The sequence below is a fragment of the Aplidium turbinatum genome, chromosome 3, assembly GCF_918807975.1.
Source record: "Aplidium turbinatum chromosome 3, kaAplTurb1.1, whole genome shotgun sequence".
Lineage (NCBI taxonomy): Eukaryota > Metazoa > Chordata > Ascidiacea > Aplousobranchia > Polyclinidae > Aplidium > Aplidium turbinatum.
The window spans coordinates 6,044,649-6,067,238 of NC_137474.1; the positions used below are offsets into that span (position 1 = coordinate 6,044,649).

General features: G+C 37.1%; 1 protein-coding gene across 1 annotated transcript in view; it reads left to right on the forward strand.

Moving 5' to 3' along the window:
- LOC145766335 (cGMP-specific 3',5'-cyclic phosphodiesterase-like) overlaps positions 1-22,590 on the forward strand; it is a 42,250-nt gene that overhangs the window by 6,094 nt on the left and 13,566 nt on the right. The window contains exons 2-17 of the mRNA XM_082578025.1: positions 4,439-4,583; positions 6,078-6,245; positions 6,655-6,816; positions 7,748-7,837; positions 8,302-8,561; positions 9,550-9,613; positions 10,455-10,502; positions 10,762-10,764; positions 10,905-11,030; positions 11,319-11,462; positions 12,584-12,730; positions 14,448-14,576; positions 15,766-15,875; positions 16,285-16,473; positions 17,536-17,680; positions 18,420-18,578. Of these exons, the coding sequence (XP_082434151.1) occupies positions 4,439-4,583; positions 6,078-6,245; positions 6,655-6,816; positions 7,748-7,837; positions 8,302-8,561; positions 9,550-9,613; positions 10,455-10,502; positions 10,762-10,764; positions 10,905-11,030; positions 11,319-11,462; positions 12,584-12,730; positions 14,448-14,576; positions 15,766-15,875; positions 16,285-16,473; positions 17,536-17,680; positions 18,420-18,578 (2,089 nt within the window). The remainder of the gene's footprint in view (positions 1-4,438; positions 4,584-6,077; positions 6,246-6,654; positions 6,817-7,747; positions 7,838-8,301; positions 8,562-9,549; positions 9,614-10,454; positions 10,503-10,761; positions 10,765-10,904; positions 11,031-11,318; positions 11,463-12,583; positions 12,731-14,447; positions 14,577-15,765; positions 15,876-16,284; positions 16,474-17,535; positions 17,681-18,419; positions 18,579-22,590) is intronic.

Below are 22,590 nucleotides of genomic sequence, written 5' to 3' on the forward strand. Positions count from 1 at the left end.
GGAAGCTGACTTGGTGACCTCATAAGGTCTTTCGCTTCCTTCCTCTCTCACTTTTATGTAATGTACCAATGTATTTGTCGTGATAATTTGAGAAAAAAATAAACCAGTGATTGATTGATTGACACATATTCTAGTTTAAAGTTAGTCACAGCCCATTTAGAACATAACCTTAAGTTAGATGTCACTTTGGAGTAATTTCTCAACTTCATAGCTTGCAATCAAGACTCGTGTACGTAACTGTCTTGTCAGGTTTGGAGTAGATACCAGCTTCAATAAATAAATCATGTCCAGCTAGTGAAATGAAAGAATAAGTGTGAAGATTCTTCTGAAAAGATTTTTATTTTCATTTTTTGTCAGCACAGAACTGCCAGAAAGATTTTGTGTACTCGGCTGTCTGTAGATATCTACATTTCGTGACTCACTGCATTTGTCGAGAGGATTCGCACAAGAGACTCCCTACCACTTGCTAATGGAACGTGTGGTGATTGATTTGAACACTTTTAACTGCTTGAAAACATTTTGGGCCGCATTCAGTTTTCCACAACTCAAAGATTCTTGTCGAACTATCAAAGGGTGCATTCTCTGAGATATATTTAGATATCTTTGATAGACGGCTAACCCCAGCTAACATACGTCCGTTGTTTTCCTTTGTGATCTAAATGACATACTTTGGACGTAAAATATGAGCAATTTGGGAAATTAATTTTTAAAATGTAACATACTAAAAAGGAAGTACCCCCCTACCCTTAGTCCCCTATCTCTTCCGCACCTTAAAAAAAACTAGAAAAATTGTTGGCCGATGCTCAGCTTGTCATCAAACCAACTCCAAGAAACACGTTTAGAGTGGACTCGATGTTGGATAGAAGTTTCTTTGGACCTATAATGTCAATCAATCAAGTTATCGGGTTGGACTACCCATTCGTCAATTCAATCCTTTTTTACGTTGACTCAATGTCTGAAAAGGATTGAATTGCTGGCTAGATGTAATCTATGGACATGTTTTGTCGTGTACCTACAGGTTCCTTATACCTGGTGGCAGTGACGTTCGGTGGCTTAAACCATTGGGAAAGCAACTTGGAAATATGCTGCAGCAAGGTAGTAGGCACGAGGGGGCGTAACCGTCGGGCGAAGCCCGAAGGCGTGTTGCCGAAGGCAACACTTCCAGCGGGGGGTCTGGGGGGCCTCCCCCAGAAAATTTTGAAAAACACTTCCAATTTGTTGCGCTCTGAGAGCATTTCCAAAACAAAATCTTCGGACTTTCCCAGTCCGAGGATAAAAATTCAATCAATCAATCAAACTGGGACTAGTCTAGAATGTTGGCTGCTTTTTTAGACTGAGCACAAAAACTTATTGTCAATGTCATCTGTAAGCATTTACGACATGCATTGGACTGGTGCACTAGTAAAGAGCAAATAATTAGCCTATAAATTAAGCTAGTCCATTCTTGAAGAACACAAGTATGTTTGCTCTGAACTTGTGATGTCAGTCTATTGACCCAAAGAATTTAAAAAACGCTTGTGCTGTTTCAGTACTAGTTGGTTAATGTACCCTTTGGAATTGCATGTTTTATTGTAGAATCTATGTTTTTTTTGGTAAGAGAACCAGCTTTATTTTCAGCGTACTCAGTAGCCTATAGTTACAAGCCCGAAAATCACTCATGCGTAGAGGCTGTATTCCTTTCGCCTGAAACCAAAAGCAGCCGCTATGAGATACGCATTGACGTCACTGGGAAAGCAACTTTAACCATAACACCAGATAACACATCTGATTGGCTAAGCAGCTGGTGTCGTTTTGCAAAACGATTGAGGATTGGATAAAACGAAGGCGTTTTTCAATGTAGGGTAAGCAATTTTGAAAGTTGATTTCCCTGAAGCTTCAGTGATGGTTTCTGACAAAAGCGTTTGCGTAAATTGGCATTTATAGGCAAGACATGCGGTTTGGTGAGGACTTAGACTACTCACAAGCGTTACGAGTAATTCTAGTCACGAACACAGTAATTTTCAAGTTAAAATAGACTTGATAAAAATAATAAGAAGTTAAACCTAGAATTCAGTCATTATATTTTGCATAGTTTTCGCTCAGGTAAGCACTGCTTTCCTTGCTTTCCCTCACCGATCGTCACTGCCTGGTGGTTGTTGAAGTCTTGTATTTAGAAAAACATGTTTTTGTTTCGACCAGACTAAACGAGGTTACTATTACTGTCTTAGTTACAGCATTGGTACATTTTCTTTCATTGTCGTACTTGATTCCAAGCATTGACTGCTTCTTGTATGTATAGTATATGTACAATTGTACATGCATAGGGAATAAAATATTCATCGAATTGTTTGTCTTCATTTTGAACTTCACTGTCACTAGTATCAACATCATTCCACGTAAAACCAACGCTTACATCAGAATAGCTTTTCAAACTTTTCCGTCATGGGTATTTTTTGATAGTTTTTCTTCAGCTGCTGCCACTCAGACCAACAACACGTGCATGAAGCGTGGAATTGGATACAATAACATTAACATTGCACAGAATCATTAATTATTTACTAGATCAACATGTGACTGTATTTCGAATGGAGAGACCCTAGAAAATCGATAGTGCATCGCTGTAAGGCTATGTTAGGTTCGAGTTACAGCGCGTTGCAGTGCAAAGATAATTCGGTAATTTATTTCAAACTAAGAATAAATGACTGCCTTTGCAAGATAATTTTCCCTGACAGCAAAATCCGTCATTCTTACATTGATTCTTCGTATACAGACGTTGAATCAATGTAAAAAGGACGGATTTTGCTGTCTGGATTGTAGATGGACCCAAAAACGAGAATTTTTCCCTGAAGGACAATTGAGACATTCACAGTTCTTTGTTTCGGTTGAAGATTCAGATTTTATTAAAGAAAATCCAACAAACAAAACTTCACATACGGATTGGTAATAAGCAACTTCGACCTTGAAGCAAAATGAGTGAAAATATCGGCAGCTTATGATTGTCAAAACATTTCGACATTGCAAAAGTAACCTGTCATTGACTGGGTAATGGTCAAATACTCTTTTCATTCAATAGCCAGGTGTAGGCCGCTGTAAATGAGTAAGAGTGTCTTGGATATCACATTGGCTTTCACGTGACACTTTAGTTTGTTGTCGTCTAATTTTTCCAATCGTTGCCTCCTCTAACTTGTTATTCATCTCATTCATTCCAATCTAACCAGTTTAAAGTTGTCGAATAGCTTTATGAGGAATCCTGACCGTCTGACGCCAAATTTGACATCACCACAGCCCCCATCTAGAATTCTAGATGACGCTTAATGAAAAACTGAACATTCTACACTTAAAAATTCAGAATATCTTAATTATTCTGTATCCCGCTCAGAAACGTTACCACTAATTCGACTTTCTGGTGATTATATTGGTTTTACTCTTTCTGTCTTTTTTCAGTGCAGCGATGTTTAAATCGGAAGGTTTGTTTATTTAAACAAAACATGGCCGGGGATAAACCAGCAAAAGTTAAAAAGTATTTAGATTCTCACCCTGAGTTTCTTGGCGAATATTTGCAACGGAGAATGCAAACAGCTGTGACAAGTTACTTGGAAAACAATCCGACATTCTTGAATGAGTTTTTAAGTCACCGGCACGAAAATAAAAATGCAAATAACACAACCAAAACCGACCAACTCCCACAAATTCCAAAACCACGTCGTTTACTTCAAGTCTCATCACAAAATATGCAAGGACCGAAAGTTTTTCCCCGACCAAGACTACGTGGTGTTGAAAGTCATGAAGATACACTGTCATCGTACAATAATGAAGTTTTAGGCATCACTACGACAAATTGCGAAGAAGAAATGAGACAAACTTCTACTAGGGGTTTTAATTTTTCATTGCACGGTCAAGAAAATAAGCTAAATTTTTTGAAACACTTTCAGAAATGCAGAGAAAGGTAAGTAAAAGTAATGCCATAACAATACCAATTGCAATAATGCCAATTGTTTTGAACTCTCGTAAGTCTGAATTATAGATTAGTTGGTAATGTTTTGAAGCACATGACGTAAGGCAGTCACAGTAAACTTTAAATTGCTTTCAGCGGCGGAGATTCTAATACGTTTTGTTTTCGTTTCTGGTGTACAACGAAACGAAATTGCTTTTGTTTCGAAACGAAATTTGCGAATTTGCGATTTAATCTTTTTTTTTGAAGAGTTTTCAGTGAAATAAATTAATTCTCCAATTTGCATAAACCAGCTAGCCTTCTTTGTTTGCGTGTACAAATCGGTGACTTCAACCTTCCAAAACTGATTCAGGAAAGAAAAAAAATCTCTGCCATAAAAGTGCAAAAAGCTGAACAATGTTTCATTTTGAACTGTGCATGCACTTTAGAAAAAGAATCTTGATCGCACTTTCAAATCGTAGTAATCTGACAAAACTTTATTACCGAAGCATCATTCTGTTTTTTCAGTGAGGAGCACATTTTACTGGAACTCACGAAAGAACTGACCACCACAGAAGACCCTGATCTATTCTGCTTCAGTGCTCTTCGATGTGTTTCAGGGTTGATTGACGCTGAAAAATGCAGTCTATTCTGGATGAGGGATTCTGCCAAGGTGAGATATTGACTTCCCCTCTGTGCTGTTACTTTATGCTCTTGTGTTCTATCTTCCAAGATGTTGCATTTGGCTTTGGTATGGCCTTCCACGTTTAACTGCACAGTGTAGCTCCGCCTTTTTGACAGGTGGACTGTCTGCACTGAAAAGTGCACTAGTTCAGAATCAGGAGGATGAGTTCCACTCTTTGGAAACGAAGCCGGGGGGTTATCCTTTTAACGCCCCGGGTGCCCTGTGAATTTGTGTCTCTGGTTGTGGCCATTCTTCTTCACAAACGTGAACCACCAGGACTCACCACGAAGAAGTTGGCAGCATGAGACTGTCCGTGGTTTCCTTTTTTGATACTTTGTTGATAGAAATGCTGATCAGTTCACCATAACCGTCAAATACCTGTAACAGATCATAAATGAAAGGGATTATGTTTTTGTAGGAAATATACCCAAACAGCCATTTTATCTGGTTCAGATCTGATAAAGATCCGATCAGATCCGTACCCGATCTGGTAAAGATATGGTCCTGATAAAGTGACTGTCTGGGTAGTATCATAGTTATTGACTTTTTGTTTCTATGATGAATGTTTTAAGGTTGTTTTAACGTTGCCCTAATTATAACGTATCAGCTTCTTCATAGATTCAGGATGCTATACCGAAGAATGTTTGTTCGGATGTTTCTTGCATCAAATTTTATTTCGCCATTTTTCACCAAGGTGATCCTTAATTGCCAAATTTTCTTAAGAAGTTAGTTTTAAAGTGAATGTCTTCTGAGACACCGAGACCTAACCCTGGCACGCCGTCAGCAAGAAGCGGTTGACTTGATCACATCGAAAAACTTTTTTGAGAATTATTAAAATAAAGTTCAACCAGCCTCATGTTTAAAAAGAATATATATTTCGCTACATAATAATGAGTATCTTCAGTTCTTATTCAAATAGAAACAATTTTCTATTATTCTATTTGAATTTCAATGATTCTATTTGAATAAGAACTGAAGATGCTCATTATTATGTAGCGAAATATATATTCTTTTTAAACATGAGGCTGGTTGAACTTTATTTTAATAATTCTCAAAGAAGTTAGTATTATTTATGTTTAATTGTTGAAACATTGGGATGCAGTTGTTTCTCGATGGTGCAGTGTCAATTTGTCACAATGTACAAACACCTACGTCTTACTCAGTTATCTTTTTAACAAAATGATATTCTAAAGTTGATACCATTTAATACAAGCGAGTGTTTGTGGTTTAAAAAAAGATAAAATAACGTTTCTATGCATCCCTTCTATATTACCTTACGTTTTGTTTTGTACTGATTCTGTTTTAAGGTTGAAATGTGATATTTTTCTGGCAAATATCGTCTTTTTACACTGTTTCAACGTTTGTAAAACATTAACAATATAAGAATGAATGCTTTTGCTAGCTGAGTTATTTCCAAGATGATTGAATGACACCCTATAAAACTTAAACACTTCTCCATCCAATATTTTTATGCTCTTCCAGGGTGATAGTAAAGAGTTGGCATCCCGTTTATGGAACGTAACTCCAACAGCTACCTTCGACGGGGCAATTTGTAACGCCAAAAACGAAATGGTTGTTTCGATTGATGTTGGGATTGTGGGAATGGTTGCAAGAACAAAAGAGCCCGAAAATGTTGCAAATGTGTACGAGGTACGGCGGCAATACAATTTTGTAGCTGACCTAATGATTGAATGTTTATCTTTAGACTGGGAAAGCTTCTTTGAGAGCTTAATCCTGGCAGTTTTGCATACTTGTTTTGCATAAGAGGCTTTGAACCACTGACGCACGCCCGATCACCGAGATTGACAGAGTGAAGTTGCCGATTGTTGAAGTGTTGTTGCCGGGAAATTATTCCATTCACTAATGCCGTTGAATAACGATCAGTCCTAAACGTGTGTTGCTCAAGCGCACACCCCGAGAGTCGAACCAGCGCCGCTTGATCTTGAAGCTTCTTCGTTCATGAAGTCACGTGCTAACCAACTGAGCTATTGCGGCAGACTAACTTTCCTACATTTCTTTCTTTTTTACTTGATTGATCCTCTTTTGTGGTTTATTGCAGCATCCAAACTTTGACAAATCTATTGATGACAAGACTGGGTTTGAGTCTCGGGACATCATGTGTTATCCTCTTATATTAGCCAAAGAAGAAAACAAAGTTGTCGGCGTAATAGAAGTCCTCAATAAGAAGTCCAAAGAGCCTTTTAATAGAAAAGATGAAGAGGTCAGTGCAGTCATCTCAGGTTTATTCAATGTGATTGTGACTGAAACACGGTGACCTTTTATAAGAACTCTTTTTTTGACACTTTGTTGAATAATTCATTTTCTATTGAATGAAACGCAGGCCATGGTATTGCAGTGTTGTTGTGCAATATGTGCATATCATGGATAAGACGTTTCTCATCGTTTGTCTACTAGATATTAAATATTGCTAGCCGGATGATTTTAGAGAACTGAAAAAAACATTTTTTATAGAATTCAGTTTTGAAGACAACGGCTGCTTTAACTACGTCTTTCTTTCACGATTTAAGCAGTATTTTATTTTCAAATTTCCCTATTTGACACTTTTTTCTTTTTAAGAGTTGTTTTGGTTAAAGGGGCCGTAGATCGCATTGATACTGGACACAGTTTATCCTCTCAGTGGTCCTATGCCTCAGCATTTAACTGAATAAAAGCAACGGATTAAGATTTTTGTGCAGGCCTGCTGCTGTATTGAACTAAGAACTAGAGTATGGTAGCATAAGAGTGGTATGAAAAATCTAACCAAGACCACATGCGCACATCTTGTTGAATAAGATCATTATTTGTACTGTACGTCATCCACCCGAGGTTTTTCTGTTTAAAAAAAATTTCTGCGATTTAACAAAACTTTCTGACTTCAAAATTATTCCTGGCCATGAGTTAAAATATTGAATACAATTCGTGTAATGTGCTTTCCAGTGGAAGTCATTATTATACTTAAACATCTTAACTAATTCATCTACCGGTACTTGTTTTAAAGTATCTGGTTTGGTGGCCCTGCTTAACTATATTTATCGATGCTTATACTGCAAAATTAGATCTTTTCATGCACGTTTTAAACCATTAAGGTTTTGCCACCTTTTTCTTTTGTTAGTTTTGTTACTGTATTTCTTTTTTTTCAACATTTTTTCAAGATATTGGAAAACTTCCTCGTTTTGTGTTGCCTTGCCATCCAGAAAAGCAGGGATTCGAATCAAATAAAAAGACTTCAGCAAGCAGCCGCAGTGAGTAGAACAAACTTAGAAAAACTGTTAGTCAATTATTCTGTGGCTTCCTGATCTTGATCAACTATCGTTTCAGAATTTTTCTGTATTTTTTTACGATTTAAAAAGGTCAGTGGATGAGACAAAGATACGTTTTCTTTGCGTCATTCAACATTTATGAGAAATGTTCAGATTTTTATTCCTCTTTAGAATCGAAACCTGAATTAATTCTGTGGTAATTGTGGTAGGACAAGTCAGGAACCAAATTCCGCCATTTTTACATTGATTTAGCATCTGCAGACGTTGAATCAATGTAAAAATGACGGATTTTGCTGTCTGGGAAGCTGTAAGACAAAACTGAATTTTTTCAAATTTCCAAACTCATTTCTTCATAATTTATCAGACTCAGGTGAATGTAATTTATTTGTTTCTTATTTTATTAAAATTATTTATAAAATTTGTTATCCTGAAATTGTTTTCTTTAGCTACAAGAAGACTTGTCAAGTAAGGTTGCCAACCTTTGGCAAAATCGATCGTATGACGAGGTATTGAAAGGCATAGTTATGCAAGTTTCCGAGCTGATACAGTGCGAACGATATACATTGGCGGTAGCTTTAGTTGACAACTGCAATATTGAAGGCTGTCTCCAATTTGCAAGATCTTACGACATGCTTTTACAAAAGCCAAAAAGCAGTGGTTTTGCATTTGAAAGTGAAGAAATAACCAAAACAGTTGAAGTCAATAAGTGAGTGGAAATAATGTCGTAGCTTGTCTGGTTGCTTTGTTATAATTGTAATTATGGGCATATCTAACAAGGTGCAAGGGCCAATCACTCGTTCTTGGCAAGCTAAACGCAAAACTTAAGATTTTTTTGCTTACATTTTGCATCAAAACACTGCGTTGATATCACTGTTTTTTCACAGTTTTTCACACTGCTCTAAAACTTGAAAATGTTAAACCAACCTAAAAATAACAGATTTTGCGAGCTTGGCAGTGATCCTTGCAACTGCACTTGGCTCCATCTTTAGTTATGTCACAGACTGTTTTACATGTCAGTAGCCTACTTGGTACTATTTAACTACCAAACACATTGTGGATTGGAGGTGTCACGGCTAACACGGAAGCCACGCCAATAATAGGCTTGTCAGAGAAGCAGTGCACTACTGGTGTGGGCTCAAAGCTCCACCCTGCGCTGAAAGCTACGAAGCAATTTTCCTACTTTTCAATTTAAGTGACGTTGTTATTTTGTTCCAATATTTAAGAGTGAAATCTTATTCTCAAATCAATACTGTTTTGGACGTACTTGTTTGCAAATGTGAGTCATCTTGTTACTCAAATGTAGAAGCCTGTGCTATGAGTACTGCAATTTCTCATGAAAACATCAGCCAGCAGAGTAGTCCTTTATGACATTGCTCCTTCGTCTGCAGATTTTGAATAAAAAAAATACTGCCTTGCTGACTGGGACGTCGTAAATAAGACAAAGGTGGCAGTACTGATCCAAGAATAGCCCACAATAGTAAATCTTACTATTTATCATAGATTCTCAGTATGTCGCAATTAAAATAATATTCTTATAGCCTACGTTGCAAAATGTAACATTTATTGAAGAGAGAGAAAATCTTTTTCATGAAGTTCCTTTCTTTGATATTTGATTGCTATCAATTCATCAAGGTGTGCGACGTGTAGCATTCATTTTAAGTCAAACCTTAACATTTCTTGCCAATACCTTTCAGATTGAAAAAGAATGATTGGATATTCAGCCATAAAGTTATAAACAAAGTGCTTGAAACAAAACAGGTAAGCAGGGCTCGGTTGAATTGTTTGTAGATCAAAATTTTCATTGAATATCCTTGACATATGGCAGCAATGAAATATTTCGGACCAGATTGTCCAGATACTTAAGCCAATGTTGTATTGAAGATGAAAACAATCTGGTTTCCTGAACGTTTACCGAAAGATTTGTTGAATTTCTAGACTCCAGGGTTGGCCTATGAATTTTATTCTTCACGTGTTTCCCAAACACCAAATCTTTTCATTAAATTGCGGATATACTGCATGAAATCATGAAATGTGGCGTGCAGCAGTTTGATTTTGAGCATGACATTGTAGCAGTTACTAGCAGCGCAGCCAAAACGACCTCAACACCTTCTCATCGAGAGGCGGCAGCGTAATAATTTGATATCGGCTGTAGGCCACACCTTTTGAAAACGAAAATGCTTAGAGTTTTATAATGCAAAAATGACGTATCTTGTAGAACTATTTTAAACCAGGAAGAATTCTTTAGCTTATTTCTAATGTAAGGTATATTAAAGTTTCCGCAATAGTATTGTGTCCGCATTTTAACTGATAAACAATAAAATATTATTGTTTTTCTGCTGGAATAAAAAATGCAAAATTTTGCATTGTTCTTAGTTTTACTTGTGTGATAGGCTACAGCAAAATTGAGCTCTATTGAGCAACAAAATTGAGCTCTATTAGAGCTCTATCAAAGCACTTCAGTGATTTTCAATTTTAGCCTTGGTTGCGACTCAATGAACTATACATGCTTTTACAAAAGCCAAATATACTATATCTTTGTCTTCATTATTATCAACAAAGACGTATGGTATTTATATAATTTTTATTTATTGTTTTACAGACACTGAGCATGGCAAAAATCACCCCATTTTCTGAGTTCAAGTTAGAGGTAACAAATAAATATACCCAGCCAGCAAACTACCTATTTTTACATCTTTTCAACGTCAGTCGACGTTAAACGATTTAAAAAGGGGAACATTTGCTTGTTGCTGGTATGTTGTGCAAATACTTAGCTATGAAAGCAAGCGAAAGTAGACTACATGGAAAGAAAACTATTTCTTATTATTATATGCTAATTGCAGTAGACAGATAAAAGCAGTCACTTTGTAGGCCATTACTTTTGCTTGTTTAGAGGAAAAGCCATTTAGGGTGTTGTGAGCAGACAACTGGTAGATTTGGGTTTGATTCTCGTTTTAGTCAGGTTTAGTTGCTTCATAAAATGTTTTGCCAATGCCCGGCTAGCACAATCCAACTTATAAAATGTCTGGTTTTGCTTTTCAAGGACGCGAAGAAAGAATTTTCTTTGAAAACAGTCTTGTGTGTCCCGTACTATGACGGATCAGACAGGCTGCTTGGAGTCTTGCATCTGGCTAATAAAAAGAAAGGTTTTGATGAAGACGACGAAGCTACTGTGGAGGTAACAGAAAATGTCGACCTGATATTGATTGCTTTTCTACACATCTTGAAGTGCAGCGCGTGGGATTTGCACATGGGGACCTTCCTATTGTGACGCTAAGCTGATCAATATATATTTTTATACAGACAAGCAACGTTCGTAAACATCTACAGTCTACACAAAGAAATCTTCTTTTTTTTTGAAAAATAAAAGGGATTATTTTTAATGTGTCTACGTCTGAATCATTTCTTTTATGAACGGCGTCCATGCTGATAAAGATTGTATTTATAAATAACTTGTTTTTCTCAGTCTGTTCGGCCATACGTGATGAACGGTCTGCTTTTTGCTAATGGATTTAATTCTATTGTCATCAACAAAGCAAAAACCGACGTAGCAGACGACATAGTTCGATTTCACACCAGAGCATTTGACGAAGAAGTGGAAGCAGTGGTGGTGAGCGCTTTATTTGAAAATCGATCTACGATCATAGCCACGGAACGCCGTGGTCTATTTTTAAAAGTATGTTTTTATATTTCACTCAATATGTTTTAGTTAAGTATGCCTCAAGGAAAACAAAAAAATGAAATTTAATCATGCATGTTTTTTTCCACTCCAATCATTTATCAAAACTGGTCAAAGGCAAACGAAATCAAGAATAACCAGCAGAAACATTTATGCGAAGGATTCTATCTCTTACAAGGCACAGCCCGGAAGAACTGCCACGGCTGAAAATCGCCAATTATGGAGACTTTGTATTGACGCTATTTTGCACCCAACTATTGTGAAATGAATTATTCTTGCTATTATCAACTCCAGTTAGAATCTACTGCACCAAGCAAAAGCTTGTTGCTGTATGAAGCAAATTTTGTTGGAACAGGTTCAAGTTAAGCAGCTTGTGGGTGTATCTCCCCGATACCGCAGTCAGTTAAGCGATTGTTTGTGAACTACACTACTGATATATAGCCTACTACATAATTTTTCATTCAGGCACGTTTTAAACCTTTCAAGGTTTTGCCATCTTTTCCCGTTCGTTAACGTGCTGGTAGGTTTATATCGATTTTTGTAGTTAGTATCTTTTTCGTCCCGGACGCGTTAATGACGAAAAATAAAATGATTGATGATTGATTGATTGATCTCACTTTTGAGCTGTGCACTTGAGCAACGCATTTCAAGGACAGCTCTTGATTCATTGGCACCAAGTGAACAGAATTATTCACAGGCAACAACACTTCAACAAGCGGAAACTTCACTCTGTTAATCTTGGTATCCGGGCCTGCATCAATAGTTCAAAACCTCTATACAAGTATGCCAGGATAAGCCTTTGTCGATTCGAAGATAAAAATTTTCTTAATCGATCAAAATATTAAATATTTACATGCAACGTTCATGCTATATCCCTGTGGCAAGTTTGAACACAATTTTTATAACTAACCGCTTTTCCAATTGTTAAAGTGACTTGTAGGGCCAATTGAACTTATATTGTTTATATAGTATAACCATAAGCTATTATTTATAGTTTGTTATAACTAATGTTGATTACATTGAAATATTTCATTTTGATTGTGGATTTTCAGAAAGAGGAGGTCCCTGAAGGTGAAAAATTTAACTTGTACGAGTTCACGTTCTCTGACTTGAAAATGACAAATGATGAGACGGTGCTGGCGGCTATAAGAATGTTCGAGGATCTCGATGCATTTAATCTTTACAAAATTAACAAAGAGGTGAAACAGATCTTGCAATGTTACAATTTTTATCAAGTTCCTTGTTATAAAAAAGCGCTGCAATCAATTGCGAAAACCGGTGGTAAGGTACAACCGGTTCGCAAGCTGTCTGAAAGACCCAGTTTGCAAGAACCGCTGCGAACCGGTTGTTGGATCAGATTCAGAACCTTTGTTGTAGACTACGTAAAAAAGATCTTACATGACATTGTAGAACCGGTTCTTGACATTATAGAACCAGGATGCAAACCGCATGAATCTTATTACTGGAGAAAACCCCTATAACCCTTGTTTAGGGTTAGTCTTGGTGGGTTGTCAAGTACCTGAGGTTTTTGACCGCTGACGCAGGCCTGCTGATATTCGAACCAATGTTTCTCGATCTTACTCCCGTTGTTTATGTGCAACGCCAATCGCGGTCAGTTGAACCATGGCAGCAAACATAGAGAAATTTATAGTAAGGTTGAAATGACTTCCTAAGTTGATATAAGAAAAAGTAGGAGCATTACCAGAATGACTGTAGTAGAAAAATAACAATTTATAAAAACGAAAAATGGGCGGAGGTGAAAGCATTTTGCTGGTTTCAACATTAAGTTAAAAATTATTCATCAATTGTAATCTGTACTTAACATTTAAAGTATATAAACTTTTTTACGAAATCTGGAAAACCTGATTGTTGCCATTGTCTTTCTGCAGAAACTTTCTTGTACTATTTAACCACTTATGAAAAGTGAAAACAAACACCGAAAGAGAGTTAACTTGGTAGTTAGTTCGTAGCCTAGATTTGTTCAATGCTTCTGATGACTCTTGCTCGCCATCTACAGTACAGTGTTTATTGACTTCGGATTTTCTTATAAACACAAGAACTCTAATCTTGTAATGTTAAATTTTGTTTGTTTATCTTTATCCTGCATTGCGGGAAAGCGGACTTGAGCGCTATGCATCGATGTACGCCTTCCGACATACACCTGACCCACGCTGCAGCCGACGGCAATGTCTGTTTTCCGGTTGTCTACTTTACTTATGACTTAAATTTGGTACTACCCATTACTCGAAATCGATCACTAGGTAGAGGCAATTATCGTTAAGTTTCTTGCCCAGAGAAACAACAGCAAGTGCGGGTGGCTGGAGTCGAACATGCAGGCTCTCGACTGCGAGCCCAACGCGCTAACCACTCGGCCACGGCTGCCGACAAAATTTATTGACAAAACAATTTTTACTGCTTAAGTTGACAGTTACGCTAATTCATTTGCATAGCCGAGTGGTGAGAGCCCTGGCACGGCACTCGAAATAGCGCCGGTTCGACACCGCTCAAGAGCATGCGGCTGTGTCTTTGGCAAGACTCTTAGGCCTACAGGCATGTCTGAAGGTGGACACGAAGATGGGCTCCCTTGCTTTCTTGTCCACTTACACTAAATCTTCAACCACCGGGTATAAGCCTGATACGAAAAAAAAAGAATCTGGATAGCTGCAGTGCAGATACAGTGTAAGCGATTTCCACCTCAAAATACTTCAGAGAACATAGGCGTGTACAATATATACAGTACTGTACTGATGAGTTAAATCTTTAAAATTGGTTCAAATGCTTTGACGAAGAAGTATTTTATGCTGGCGAACAGATGGTGGTGGTTAATTACAGCTTAGGAATTAAATGTGATCGACAATACTTTACGTAGTTCAGTTGCTGGAGTTTTTAGCAATAAAGTTTGTTTTATTTCCCTAGACGATGTTGCGTTGGATAATATCGGTACGAAGATGCTACAGACCAGTGTCTTATCATAATTGGAGGCATGGTTTCAACGTGGCACATACAATGTTTCTTCTTATCGACCGGTTGAATAAAGCAACAATGGTAAGTTCAATGATTAATTACATGTCAACATTTTTTCAAGAAAGCATGGTGAATCGGAAATTATTCTTCTTTGGACCAACTAATCCATCATTAAAGACACCAAGTTCCCCCAGCCAGGGCCGTCGGAATATGATTTGGTCTCGGAATCAATGATATCATCGGGCCCCAAATTAAAACACTTTTAAGAAAAACGAACTATATTGAAAGAATACGATGCGGTTTTTTCAAGTTCCTGGGCCTCCTGGAAAGTTTCGGGTCCCTAAAATTATCCAGGCCTGGAATCAAAAGCACCTCCTGATTTCCCTACCAACGCTACTACCTCCAGCTCTCATTACCACTTCAGTCTTTTGATAAACTGTCCATTCTGGTTCAAATCATCACCAGATCGGGTATCGAGCTGGGAACACCTGCACCGGTTAAAGAAGCTGTCTCTGTTGTTTTTTGTGATAATTTTCATTCCTGCAGTGTTTGCTTTGATGCTTGGTGGGCTGAAAATGCTTGGTTGGCTGAACATTTTAAAATCAAGTAGCCTACCTTAGGGATCAATTCTCTATTGATTTACCACGAAAATTTAATTCTTGTCTGTCTATGTTAAAGCACGTCTGTTTTGTGTTGCATTATAGGCCTACCATCAAAACCTTTAACCATATGCTGTTGTTTGATTTTTTTATGCTAGTGACACTAGCAAAGTGAGGTCTATGCAACGATTCTATCTGAACAAGCTTAGCTGCTCAACTAAGAATGTTGTTTGAGATCAGGATTGATATCTGGTGTGACAAAAATTATGCTGAGCTACCTCAAGCAATTGAAGAATTAAGTTTAATAATGACTTAAGTATTGAATATTGTATACAGATAAATGTGATATAGTCAATCCGTTTAAAAGAATAAACTTTGCAAAGGCAGGTGCTCTGGCTATCAATTTGTACAATTTTAGCATTTACTCAAAATTTAAGTAAGATCCCAAAAATTTATCAAACAGAGTAAAAATGTAAATACTAAACTCATGTTTAGCAAACGTTTCGAAAACTATCGACTGCTTTTATTTTTAGTTCTCTTGAATGAAGTTGACCAAATATAAACTTAACTACTTTTCAAACCCAAACTGTCAATTAATATTATGGATTAATTTGTGTCTGCAAGTGATGTCCATCTATATTTCTGTTTTCAATTAGAGACATTCTTTTCAGACTCCTGGAATATCAAAGACATTTTCTGATCGAGAAAAATTTACGTTGGTGGTGGCTGGATTTTGTCACGACATAGACCACAGAGGCACAAACAACGCTTTTTTGATTCGGTGAGTTAGAACACGGCCTCCTTGCAAAAACGTTGCAAATCAATCACCTGCTGAGGAGAGATTAAAGAAGTCACAGATTGCCTGCGTGATGAAATACGCCTCTTAAAACGGCCAGACCGACCAACGAAAGGCAACGAGATAATGTAGGCCTATTTTTCATAGCTCGAGAAAAACAGAGAAAATTTTTCATAGCTCTTGCTGACTACGTTCTTCTTCTATGCTTTACGAAAATAGGAGTGTACGTATAGAGAGGAGATGCCAGCGATAATCCAATGTACTGGAGCAGGCCTAAAATTAAGTCTCCAAGCTAGATATTCAAACTTTTTTATCCCAATATAAAACAAGTTGCTCAGCAGGGCGTCTGAAATAATTGTAAAATTTGACTTAATATTTTGTCATCTTTTGTTAGAGCTGGAGCTCCTCTGGCCATTTTGTACAACACATCGACCCTGGAGAATCATCACTATGACACGTGCCTGCGCATATCCAGCATGGAGGGAAACGATATATTTGCGTCTTTCACTAAAGAAGAGTTTGATGCATCCTGCGAGTTAATGAAGCATGCCATTCTTGCCACCGATCTAGCCCTTTATTTTCAGTACGTGAGGCCTAGGAACATCTCACAGCGACTGAGTGTTATTTCATTAATTTTATTATTAGATAGCTTTCATTGAGTAAGCTTACATCATCATGTATCATTTTGAGACAAAAGTTGGCCACAAGTAGCCATCGTCTGCTCTTTTCTTCGTTTCTTTATTGGGATTTAAGATCATGTGAATGCGAAACCACATTCGCTTTTGGCATATCCGCCACACTAGAAGGGTCCGCTCACTATCTTGTCTCATGACCACATTCCCGCGTAATTATGACAGATTGCTACCACCTTTTGTGTTTGTTCGTCAGTTGTTGCTTGTACGCAGTTCAGTGCAGTTTTATTGAATTTCAGTCATTTATTATTAACATTTTACGAATAATTGTTTTGTTTAGATGAATTAAGATATTTTCCTGAAGAGGGCAGAAAGTTTTGCCGAAAACGTTTGAAATTATGTATCTATTTCATTTCTGTATTAATTTTGAATTATGCAATTCAATGTTATTAAGTTGTTATCGATTGTCTGTCTATGGTTTTTAAAAAGTACCTCTCTACCAAAGCTATACTAATTTAAGTTTATTTGTAAAAGTTTTCAAATTGATCACCTTTCTAATGTGGCCGAAAAGGCGAAGCCGTTCGTACAGTAATGTCTCTAGTTTCTTGTTTCCTTGCCTTTTTAGCCTATTATTAGGTTGACAGCACTTTTAACGCCATCAGTTTGAAGCTAACATTTTTGCGAGCTTTGTCAAATGTTACCATTTTTTGCGCAAAATTGTATATTTTCCAGAATTTTGTATTGAGCTATCTAAATTAGCATTTCCAACAGCTTGACAATGGCTAGATGTAGCCTATAGCCGAAAACGTTCGCAACTTTTATTTCTTTTAAGATGTTAAATGCCGTGTTGTTTCTTGGTTTCGTTTGCATATGATGTGATTCTAATTTTATCCAGTAACAAGTTATTTCAGCAAGTTGTGCACAAAGTTGTTTAATTTGTTCACTTGTGGCAATCCACAAAATCTCATGAAACGTTTTGTTTCTGTTCAATGCAACATCTCAAACTTCTTAAGGCGACGAAACACATTCAAAGCACTTCTGGAGAAGCCTGCGGAAGAGAGAGATTTCTCAGGGAACAATCGCATGCTCCTCATGGCGATGATGATGACCGCGAGCGATCTGTCTTCCATCACAAAGCCTTGGGAAGTTCAACAATTGGTTTGCAAGTTTTTTTTGTTTTTTTTTTATATATTAAGTATAATGACAATTACTGGTTATTTGTTTGTTTTGTTCATACTTGCTATTTCATTTAGTCTTTGTGGTAAAGCTTATTTCGATTTAAAAAGCGAAAAACTGAAAGCATCTCGAAGAGGACCAGTTACATTTCTTTCATTGAAGCCATAATCATCTCTTCAGGTTCGAACGGAGGCATGAGAAGCAGGTGGCGAAGTTTCGCTTTGTGCGACGATCGCTAAGCCGCCAGTTTGGCTAGAGAAATTTGCCTAGACCAAGTTGTTGGTCTGAAAACACATTATAACGTTGAACAGCCGTTGAAATGAGTAGAGCGACCTTTCATGCTGAGTTAAGAAACAAATTTCAATCCATTTTAAATCTTTTCTTTCTGTGATATGAGTTTACTCCTTCAGTTGTAGTTCTGTCATTTGTAAAGAAGCATTTTTTGACCAAGAAAAGAATAGGTCTGATTTTAATAAAAGCATTAATATCGTTGATGCAAATTTCCTGCGGCATAAAAAAAAGTTCACCACTTCTATAAACTTTAATTTGAAACGATAGCAAAATACTATTGAGCGCAAATGTTGTTACCAATTCAATGTACTTGAGTGCAATGCAAATTTCTATGAAAGTAGGCTGCTCGTACAAATCAACCAACAATTAGAAGGCGCCGAGTGACAATGGGCAAAGCATTGCACAAATCACAGAAATCTATTCTCTGCAGATGGCTAAGTTGGTGACAAGTGAATTTTACGATCAAGGCGACCAGGAAAGGGAATTATTTGGTACCGAGCCGATGCCAATGATGGACCGAAGCAAGCAAGGTGACTTGCCAAAAATGCAGATTGGCTTCATCGACGGAGTGTGCTCGATGGCCTACAATGTAAGTAAATGATGGTTTTGTGATTGATTTGACGTCCTTTCAGTTGATTAAAGTTTTTGTAGTTTTTGTCTGAGAGCAAGGACAGAAAAAGACGCCTACTGGCCACGTTTTTCATGCGATTACCGTATTTTAAACCCACCTCCCAAAAAAAAACATTTTAAGTTGGAGCAATGGTCAGCCACTTGAAACACTGAAAATCCAGATCTAAGCCGACCATCTAATCTTTATCTAAAGTTTTTCAATTTACTTAGATATTAAAATGGCAGAGGTATGAACGCTATGATCAAGACAATCTTTATGATCTAATTCTAAACGCTAGAAGGGGTTAGTTGGTATGGCAAGGGTAGTAGCTTATATTTGGCCTGGCAATCTAAATGTAAAACCTTTTCCTTTATTGAAACTATGCAACAAAAACGCGGTATTTGTAGACAAAATGTAGTCGGCGGGCATCTTTTTGCTCTGGTTGACTTCTAGCACAAGCCCGTAGGTATGCCATTATCAAAATCACTGTGCGGATATATGTACCATTATTGCAGGCTGCACAACGTATGACCGGCGTACCACATGCGGCCCGCGAAAATATTCAACTTATATAATTTACTATTGCATTCTGGAATAACAATCTTAGCTCATTAATTCGATTATAAATAAGTTCGGATTAACATTTTCAAATACAACAATGAGATAGTATGGTCCGCTTCATCGGCTATCATCTTTAAAACGATTGTCTGCCCTTTAGCTCAGTGGTTACACGCCAGACTGAAGATCACGCGGCACTAGTTTGACTCTCGGGGTGTGCGCTTGAGCAACGCATTTCAGGACTGCTCTCCATTTAGCGGCACCTAGCGAATGGAATAATTCCCCGGCAACAACGCTTCAACAATCGGAAAACTTCACTCTGTCAATCCAATGGTCAATCTCGGTAACCGGCCCTTCGTCAAGAGCCTTTACAAGTATGCGAAAGTACCAGGAATAACCTATCAAGGCTTTGTCAGTCCGAGGATAAAGATTCAAAACCAACCAAGACGATTGGTTTCATTTTTTCTTATGTAAATAATATTTGTTATCCTATAATCACTTTTAAAAACTTTACAATAGCGTTTGTGTGCGCCCGCAAAATAAAGTTTTTCTTGTGCCCTTGTACGATTTGTGTTGTGCAGGTCTGTTTTGTATTGTTTTGTGACTGCTAACTCATAAGTTAGAAAGATAAGCTGTAAGAAATATGAAATACAAGAAATATCAAGATGAATTATGAAGAGTTGTGGAAGTCATAAGGATAAGATGGTGAAGATGCGATAAGGTTTTGTGATGCGTTCCTAACTTTATGCGTTGCCTCATATTCAGTTCAGTTGTTTTTATTATTTCTGACCATCACAGCAAAAAACAATACACATCAACATAGCAAAGGTCGAGAAAAAGATAGAAGCGACAAAACGCGAACGTTCGAAACAAATCATTCATGTAACTTTCACAGCAACATTAATTGCTGCTGTTTCGATTTCACGTAAAATGGTGCGACGCGATCCATTCATCATATCTGCTTATTTTTCCTTCATACTTTAAACTCGACAGCTTTTGAAATATAAGCAAAGCCAGCACAATTTGATCCTGGCTGACTACCAACTATAGGAAGTTTCAGTCAAAGGCTGCCTTCATATTTTTAAGCAAATTATGTAAGTGAAGCCAACAAAAGAGATTTTGACATATCAACAGTTGGTCAGCTATTTCAAACGGATGACACAGTGATATTTTGATCAACTCAAGTCTGGAAATTGAACTTGAAAGCCAAAGAATTTGTCGTTCTTGACGAACTCAAACTCAAAGACTTTCAAGCTTCAAACAGCGATTCAGGATGATTCACATGTTGCTCAACAAAGTTGAACAACACGTACTGAATACAACACGTTGAACAACACAGGTTGCTCACAACAAGAATTCCTTGAATTCAGTACCGGTAGGTCTACTGAAAAAGAATTAAAAGTGAAGAAGCAGAACTTGGTTGTAAATCGATTGAGCTTGCATCTCTGAATCGAAGTCAGATCAAAGTTTTAAATTGTTGCCGATGTAGAAAGACTGTGATCATTAGGCCATGATTATCATGTCACTGAATAAGCATTAAGCATCTATCACATTTTCATGTCAATATTCACGAACAACAAATATCAAGGAATTGATGAAGTCCGTTGTTTCAGCAAAATGTTATCTGAATTTGGTGGACTCTCTTGCAGATCAGTTATAGGAATGCTTAGCCGATCGGTACGAGCCCTGGTACGACGCGCGTAAGGGCTCTGGTTCGATACCGCGTATAGCACGACTGTGTTTTGGCAGGACAATTAATATGAAATCACTGAAGGTAAACACGAAGATCGGCTTTTGACTTTCCGTTCACTTGACCTAAGTGTTCAACTAGCGACCTGGATACGACAAAAATAAAGCAATGGCTTAATTTCAGCCGAAGCAAGCCAGAATTAAATCTGGAGCTAGTTTTGTAACCGGGATTTCTGATTTCATAACCGGAACTCCATGTAGCCGGAATTTCTAATTTGTTGCACGGAATGTTGTGTTTGTAGCCCAAAATTTCTGGTACTAAATCCAGAAGTTTATTTGTTTGATGAAGGTGATGTGATATGATGTGATTGTTCCAAACGTATGACTGCCAACAGATTTATTATGACAAAAAAATATTGTGGTTTAGTAGATGAAAAACGTCCTGTCAATTAAACGTTCTGTTTTATAAAGTACTTCAGGTTCGAAGTCAAAAAATGTACTTTTTGAGTTAAGAATTTAAGCTCTGATATTAACAAATTTATGCCCTGGGTAGGCTATATTAGGAAGTAGTCAAAAGAAACGTGAGTAAAATGCTTCCTGGTTTGTGCGGAACCACGCAACTGAGATAAGACTCATGAGTATTTGTCAAACTGTTTAGGCTACGTATCGACATACGTGCATACACGGCACTGATTTCGAACACTTGAGTTATTGAGTTGGATTAATAAGTGATGTAATATGTAAACATACAGTATGAGTTGCACAGATATAGGCTATATATTTTTAGAAACGATTTGCTAAATTTACATGTTGTAGCCTAACACGAAAGCTTCACATGGCGAAAAAAGGTTATCTATTCAACATATGTCATTTCGAAAAAGAAATTAGCTTTTTCAAAAGCTCTTGTGACCGAGGTAGTTGCAGTGACTGTAATTGGGAGATTTTCATGGAATTCAAGCCTCCACTTCCCTGTTGAAGTTGCTTTACATAGGTAATTGCGTTGATCAATAAGCGCTGATGTATTGGCTCTTGAACAAAGCTGTTGTTACTTTTTTTTTTTAAATTTCTGCAATAGATTACGTTAAATAGACGAAAATATCGACATTTGCATTCAGAATTCCAAAGGATCCATATTGATTGGCAAGTAAGGAGAAAGATGACGCAATTGATAGATTTATGTCTTGCCGATGTTTGCCGTTCTACGTCAAGCTAAAATGGTTAGCAGCTCGCCATTTAAGTTTCACAGCGCGAAGACAAGCAGTTTGAAAACTATAAAATTTATACAACCAGTCCATTCGAAACGCTGTGTGACAGAGAAAGGTTAAATTCAAGTTTATTTGAAATATATTTAGTCTTACAGTCGATTGAGTCACTGAGATATAACTTTTCAGTTTGACAAGTCAGTTTTTGATCGACATTTTTTATTTTGTTTCCTCATTTTTTATCAATTCGAATAGCAGCCTGCTTTTCCAATACTAAAAATTGTGAAATTTTGTAGCCCGCAGTTTGCTTTTCATTGTTTTCGTCGCGTTTAAAAAAAAAACGAAATATATCATCAGCGTTAGATTAATTTATTACTGTATTATAGACAGATAAATAATCGATAACAGCTTTATAAGATTGAATTGCATAATTCAAAAAATAATACATACAATAAAATAGCTACATAACTTCAAACGTTTTCGGCAAAACTTTATGCCCTCGTCAGGAAAATACCTTAATTCATCTAAACAAAAACAAATAT